The sequence below is a fragment of the Gossypium arboreum genome, chromosome 11 (genome assembly GCF_025698485.1).
Source record: "Gossypium arboreum isolate Shixiya-1 chromosome 11, ASM2569848v2, whole genome shotgun sequence".
Taxonomy (NCBI): Eukaryota; Viridiplantae; Streptophyta; class Magnoliopsida; order Malvales; family Malvaceae; genus Gossypium; species Gossypium arboreum.
The window spans coordinates 115,559,696-115,567,614 of NC_069080.1; the positions used below are offsets into that span (position 1 = coordinate 115,559,696).

The 7,919-nt window shown below is 32.2% G+C and overlaps 1 protein-coding gene across 1 annotated transcript; it reads left to right on the forward strand.

Annotated features, from left to right (window-relative positions):
- The first annotated feature begins 2,414 nt into the window (after positions 1–2,414).
- Positions 2,415–4,091, forward strand: LOC108470878 (phosphoenolpyruvate carboxylase kinase 1). The gene is made up of 2 exons (XM_017772381.2): positions 2,415–3,406; positions 3,529–4,091. Exons 1-2 carry the CDS (start codon positions 2,626–2,628, stop codon positions 3,573–3,575), a joined length of 828 nt encoding a protein of 275 aa, XP_017627870.1. The 5' UTR covers positions 2,415–2,625; the 3' UTR covers positions 3,576–4,091.
- The last annotated feature ends 3,828 nt before the right edge of the window (positions 4,092–7,919 follow it).

Sequence of the window (7,919 nt, forward strand, 5' to 3'; positions counted from 1 at the left end):
CAGGCCGTGTGAATCCATACGGACATGTGAACCAATATTTAGAATTTTTCTCTCAAGCCACAAACGTCGTTCGAAGTAAATGTAGGCCTATTGTAGGGTTCGTACGATCTGAATTAGACTATATAACTTGATATCTAATGATCTAACGATGAACAACTTGAGAACTATATGTATGTCTGCTATGTTGAACCTAAGTACATAGGATCTGTCAGAACGTAATGTGCTATTGTATAATATATGCAAATTATCTATGTACGATCTGTATTCTTTTAAGTTTGTTGGTATGCCTTTTCGTGACTCTGTTACTTAAGAACATGTAATATCTGAATATGTTGAATTTATTGGCACTAATTTTGATCTATAACCATGCATGTGACTTTATGAAAATTTTGATATTATTTGTTAAGTTTCGATAAATCTGTTTTATAACGCATAAACTTTCATGCCTACTAACTATGTTGCTGTACGATAGCATGACTTACATGTTTATCACTCTGCTTCTGTATATGCATGCCATAACACATTGCAGCATGCCATAACACATTGCATCAGACTTAGGATGATGTGAAAGGAGGAAGTTTCTGGCAGTTTGATTATCTGCATTATCTAGTGGCCTATCCATGTTTCTGTCCTGGCAGCTTGGCTGCAATTTAGTGGCTTGACAACATGTATCGATCTGGTAGTTTTAATTGCAAAACTCTGGTGGCATTGTCCACAATTATCTATTGGTGTGATTTGGTTGGATGAGTTTTGAGGGAACTCTATTTTGGTGTGTAGCGGAGTTGGGTAGGATGTTTTTTTTGATAAATTTGCATTTTGATCTATTTGAAAAATACCGCATCTACATAACATACATCCTCTGTGTAGTTCTGTTCGATTCAGTTCTACTCTATTCTGTTCTGCTCTACTTTGTTCTGTTATGTTCTGCTCTGTCCTGTTCTGGCTGGGTTGTTTTGTTTTGTTATATTTCACTTACTATTAAGTTCGATGTGTTTACTCTAATTTATGTACTATGTTTTGTTAACTATAATTGACGTGGGTTATACACTGGGCTTTATAGCTCACTTTTTGGTTTTATCTTTGTGTGTTCAGGTACATCTCTAACTTAGGACCGGACGGCGGGTGGGAACTCAGATTGTTTTGAAATAATGTAAAAGCGCTTTTAATCTTTTGGGTTTGTAGTCTATTTCTGAGCTCATTTTGATTTTTTCTAAATTCGTTAGTAGTTGATAATTTTTAACACGAAACTATAAAACCACTTAAGTCGACAAAATGAATTTTGATTTTCAACATTAAACTCTGAAAATATTTTCTACCACAAATTAAGTAAAGTTTTGAATGTTTTCTGGATAATTGTTGAAATCAGTTTTCAATATGTTGGTGCAACTCGTCTAGATTCAGCTTAAACTTCTTGGCCGAGTTTGGGGTGTTACACTAAAATAAATAGCAAAACTTTTTAAAAGTACGAATCAAACCTCTGACATCAAACATAGACACAGAGCACATAGTCATAGATATATAGATTTAACTACGCTAGTATTTCTTAGTCAAACATTCAAATTTTGGGGTGTTACAGTTTAAGTCAGAAGCAATGGAAAGAGAACTGTGTTTGTGGATTTTACAATATCTTATCATCATCATCATCATCATCATCTTTTTCTTCTTCTTCTTCTTCTTCTTTTTCTTCTTTTTCTGTTGCTGCTATTAGGGTTTTTTTTTTTCAATTTCTTTCTAAATTGGGTGGGTTTCCACCGTGGACATATCCAATGTGGCCACGTCAGTTGTCCCGTTAGGTCTGTAATGGAAAATGTTAGTGGATGATTGATTTGTCACTTTTCGATAATGTTAGTGAACGATTTGTCATTTTTCAAAAGTTGAGTCACTGAATTGAAACAGGGTGACTGTTTTGTTGGCTACGTCAAAGTTGAGTGATTGTTGATGTAATTTACTCTTTTTTTAATATTAATCTCATTATAGATTCTTATCATATCTATTATTTTTGATACTATTCCTAAAACTATCCATACTCCCTCCCCAACCTTTAAATAGGAGGATAATGCGCTTTAGCGCACTCAAACCTACGTCCTCTTACGCTGGCAATAATACTAATACCAATCAAGTTAAGACTCAATCGATAAAAAAAAAACCAAAATATTAAAAATAAGAAATTCTTAAAATGAAATAATTGTTTCTTGATTCTATTAAAATAGTTTTTAAAATGGTTGTCTTGTAGAATATTTAAACAAAATTCAAACATATGCAGGTAAAAACCAAATATTTGGTCTTTTTCTTCCCTGCTTTTTCTTCCCTGAGTCAAGTTGTATTCCCCCCCCCTTTATAGCTTATTTTTCGGGGGGTCAAGTATAAAATTTTAGAATTATATGTTATAAAATACAATATTTTTAGGGGAATTGCTATACAGTCCTTAAACAAACGTGTTGTGTCTTAGCTGCTTTTCCTCCTAACCCACCGAATATTCCTCTCTTCAATTCCGTTCCTTTCTCTCTATAAATCCCACTCCCCTCCCCTTTTTAACTCCCTAAAACCAAAACAAGAAACAAAAGAATAGTCCCCCCTTAAAAATCGACCAAAACAGAAAACCCAGATCATAAAAAGCTCCCTAAAATGTTGAGTGAGACATTGAAGAACAAGTACCAATTATGTGAAGAGATCGGAAGAGGGCGGTTTGGGGTTATCTCTCGAGTGTTTTGCCCTTTAATCGAATCCTCCTTCGCCTGTAAATCCATCGACAAACGCCTCCTTTCCGACCCCACCGATCGAGAATGTCTGGAGAACGAACCCAAAGTCATGACCCTTTTGTCTCCTCACTCCAACATCGTTCAAATCTACGACATGTTTGAATCCGATGATACCCTTCAACTCATCATTGATCTCTGCCAGCCTTTTACCCTCTACGACAAGATTCTGGAACCCGATATGTCTGAACCTAAAGCCGCGGCTTACATGCAACAGCTTATGTTGGGTTTGGCTCATTGTCACAGGTTTGGGATCGTTCATAGAGATATTAAACCTGATAACATTTTTTTCGACTTTAGAGGTAATTTGAAGATTGGGGATTTCGGGTCTTCCACATGGTTAGGGGAAGTTGGGACCGCCGATGGGTTGGTGGGTACGCCTTATTATGTAGCGCCGGAAGTTGTGATGGGTAGGGCTTACAATGAGAAGGTTGATGTGTGGAGTGCGGGTGTGGTTCTGTACGTTATGTTAGCCGGTGTTCCACCGTTTTACGGTGAAACGGCGGATGAGATTTTCGAGGCTGTTCTGAGAGGGAATTTAAGGTTTCCATCTAGGATTTTCAGGTCAGTCTCTGCTGAGGTTAAGGACTTGTTGAGGAAGATGATTTGCAGAGATGTTTCCAGGAGATGGTCTGCTGAACAAGTCCTGAGTAAGTTCTTTTATTTTCTCTCTTCATTTTAATCTCTTTGTTTGGGGCTTTTTACATATTGAAATCAATTGGCAATTTGGGTTGATCTTGGTTTATTGAAATTTGCTTGTTATGAAATGCAGGGCACCCATGGATCTTGAATGGAGGGGAAACAATTTCAATGGACTGATTTAATCAAAGCATTGAAAAGAGCATAAATAAGAGCTTATTAGGAACACCCTCCCTCCCTCCCCTTGCCCCTTCCCCCACCGCCCCCCCAAAAAAAAAAAAAAAAAGAAGAGAGCTTATCAATGTAAATATTAGGCACTGTCTGCATATCAAGAATCCTCATAAGAAGGGTCCCCCAAGTAAGCATCTCTACAAAGCAAAAGTCAAAATCAAGCAAAGCTTCCAGTTTTGCAAGGCCATGGAAGTTACACACAAGAGAGCAGAGTTTCATCACATGGGGGGGTCCAAACCAACCACCATGATCAACCTACCGGTCTTTATTAATATCTTTTTTGGTTTTTGGTTTTTTGTTTTTGTTTTTGGTTAATGTTTTTAAGAACTAAGCATATAGAGTGTACATAGATAAAAACAGTAAGTTGAGACTCCACCTCCTGTACTTGGTGTTTTTTTATTAATGAAAGTATGAAGGAAGTGAGAAAAGCCTCTTCTTTTCATATATTATTATATATAAAAATAAGGGTATCTCTTATAACTTTTTCATTTATTTTTCATTTTTGGAATCTCCATTTCTGGGAATCCAAATGTTGATGGTGCATGTGTACTAATAGCATGTACTTGAGCATATAGTGAAGAACAAAACTGGGTTTCAAGGAATCTGCAGAATTGTTGCAAAGGCAATGTGATTGTGAAGTGGCATATGATATGACTATTCTTTCCACATTGACATTTGACAAAAGTATATATGAAATGAAATTTTTAATTTCCATAACTTTTGTCAAAGTCATAAGTAGAAGCTTGACACTAAAGAATCAAAATATTGGGGAGGAAGCTTTGCATGTTGGCATATGCTTTGGTTTATTCCCTTTCGCCTAAGAAAAACGTGTAGAAGATAATTCTTAGTTGATTTTTTTTTTTTTGTTAAGAAAGGGTCATAACTTACACACTGATTTCTATAGCATTTTATAGCTTGTAGAATGGGAAATACACTAGTGATTTCACTTTCATACTCTTAAAATCTCAATGGGAAGCAAAACCCTTTTAATATTATGTTTTTCTATCTATAGAATTACAAAGATACAAGATTTGAGTGAGTTTTATAATTTCTTTGATTTTAACTACTAAAAATGGTTTCCATTGATGTGGATTGGTTGTACAAAGGTGAAGAAGAGAAGAGTAATTGAAATCCAGAACATTAAAGGATGTGCAATTAAGATGGGGATGTAATTAATGAGAGAAAAAGAATGGCACTTATCAAGGCTATTATGATAATAATAATAATAACTCAAGCCCTATTATCAAAACTTTGAATATATGCTTTTAGAACCAATCTATTTTGAACATGAATCCTGGAATCTTTAACACCTGGCATGTGCAAGTGGGGGAAAAAACATGCAATCCTACTTAGATTTGATACCAGTTTGCAGTATCCACTACAAGTTTTTTAATTAATAAAGAAAAAGAAAAAGAAATTTTTTTCCTAAAGGACAATATTCTCCTTCAATTTTCTGTTCATGGGTCCTCACAAGGGTTCATTTTTAAAGTTGGGTTAAAAAAATAATAATAATGGTAGATCAGTGAAGTAACATATCATATGGTAGTTGATAATGAAGAGAAGAAAAATAATGGTAGTTGGTAGAATATAATAATAAAAATATAATTTGTTAAGGCTCACATGCATACCATATGGCAACGTCTTTGATAAGTTATCACACTTCTTATTAAACCACAAAATTTACGGATAAAAACCTAATCAATATTCTTAAGAGACTATTTAACTCAATAATTTCTATACATTATTTCATAATAAAGTGTAACTTTTGCAGGAATAAGATTATAAGGGGCTAAAGATTTAATCTGTTACATGGGACCAAAACACAAGAAGAAGAAGATGAGCAAAGAGATATTGTAATGACTTTAGGGAAAAATTTTTTTGGCAACCAAACAAAGAAACTGTTGGGTACTTTTTGTAATATCCATTGCTTCTTAAAAGGTTGTAGTGCCCAAACTCCATCAATGCTTTAGACCCACTCCATGTGCCACCTTTAAAATTTAGGTCCCACCATGTGACTACTATAGTTTTTTTTTTTCAAATATTTTCTTAAATTTAATGGATAATTTAATGCTAAATTATTTGTGGTTGAAGGGGTTCATATTGGTCTTTGTCAATATTGATGACTTCTATTGTCCTCATAATTGTTTTTTCTTATTCAAATTTCACTTATTTAATCTTTATTATTCCTTATTGAATCAAAAGTCATACATGACATGTTTTGAAATCTAGAATCAAAAGACTCATCTAGAATAGAAGAATGTATACAATAAAAATACATTGAAGTTAAAATCAATAATATTTGTGAAAAAACCATGAATAGAAAAAGATTCTAAAAACGATAACAGGATTAAAAACAGTGAATAAAAGAGCAGACAGGAAAAGCTATAGGTTGGGTTAGGTTTGGACATAGTAGGAAACACAGTACATTAAAGCTGTGAAGTTATGTGTAAGAAATTGTGAAAAGCAATGTTGTTTTCGAGGAGCTTACGTGCCTGAAATTTGGTTCAAGATGTCGACATATCAGTGTGGTTGCTAATTCACAATTTCTTATATTTAATTTGAATTTCCCCTTCTTTCTAGAACTCCTAATAAAACAGCATTTAAAATAGAAAAAAAAAAGCCATTTTCTTTGACCATTGATAAGTTATCCCTGGTCACTTATTAACTAAGTTTTTTCTATAATTAAATTCGGTAAATCACACTGTTTTAGATGAATTTTTTTTACTTTAAATCTAGTTATAATTCATCGAAAATGAGAATTTAGAAAGAAAACTTTTAAACTGGAAAAGACAAAAGCATTTGAATTAAACAAAAAATAACAAGAACATAATATACATAAATTGTTTGAGTGAATAAAATATATTTTTTAATTCAAGAATAAAATACGATGGGATGAAGTGATTACAAATAAGAGGGAATATCTCTATTTATAATTGAGCACTTAAAATTTAACAGTACAAATTGAATTACATCAACAATTGAGATTAATGTCTACCTACAATATTAGAATTTACATTAATTACATTGCTAGCTCTAATTTTACTGGGTGTTTTATTGAGACACTAAGGTCTTTAAGTAAATGGGTTCTCCGTGAATTTTATGAATCGGGCCAGTTTAAATGTATCAAATTAATGAGCTCTACTTACACTTAACATTAGTTAATATTATTTATTATTTAGTCTAATGTATAAGGATTAATTTATTATTATTATTATTATTATTATTATTAAAATAAAAAAATAATATAATAAATTTTATGATAGTTTTTATTAGAGCTTATAAATGTTTGATAAGAGTATGGGAATATAAATGTTGGTACGATTTAGGTTACGGAGGATGTCACACTCATCACTTATTTAGCTTTCAACTTTGGCGTAAAGCAACAAGGAAAACAAAAATCTGGTGTTTTCCAGCCACAGAAAAAGATGGAGAACAAAGTTTTTTGAAATTTTGGAGTGCATGAAAAATGCTTGAGTGTGTGAATGCCTTATAATTGGAATCCTCTTTTTATGCTCATTTCAGCATATTCTTTGTTGGATATTTTTGCTAAAATATTAATTTCTAGAATTCCAAAATCAGGTGGAAATCGGAATAATAACACAAAATATTGGACGGTGTTTTTTTTTTTTTTTTAAATTTTCCTTCTGTAATAAGTCATATTTGACGAATAATAACAGATTTATGTTTTTTTATTGTGATTTTTTATGACCGTTGAAAGGAATTATTTTTTATTTAGAAAAGAAAATGTCTACTTTCAATACCATTTGTATTCACAATAAATTTTAATTCAAATTTTAAAAATAAAAAAAATTAAGTTGGGTGGAGCAGCCATTAAATATTAAATTTGGTAATGTAATTAAACAAAAGTGTTAGGATTTTGGACATGACAGGCCACCTAACTTCATATTTATTATACAAATATCCTCCTTTACCTAAACATAAACAGCACTCAGTTATTTTGATTTTATACTTTTAAAATTGGGACAAAACAAATCCAGCAAAGCTCACATGTTTTGGGGTTATTAAGGTTTGGTCAGATAATCAGAGTTCCTTCTTTTTTTAATTACAAATCCAATCAGATTTTTTATTAAATATTTAAAAATTGAAAAAAAATCATTATTTTTATAAGTATCACTATTACTTCACTCGAGGATTGGATGAACTTGTGAACATCAATTGATTTTAAAAATATCACTTAATATTCAAAAGTATATTCACTTTATTTCGTTCTTAAACTTTATAAAATAGTTATTTTTTGTTATTTATTTATTTGTCTTTTTAACTATTAAGTTT

Bases quoted from the DNA above. Each gene is read 5' to 3' on its own strand.
- LOC108470878 (XM_017772381.2), top strand. From the start codon at position 2,626: ATGTTGAGTGAGACATTGAAGAACAAGTACCAATTATGTGAAGAGATC. The intron at 3,407-3,528 runs GTAAGTTCTTTT...TATGAAATGCAG, and splicing joins GTCTGCTGAACAAGTCCTGA to GGCACCCATGGATCTTGAAT.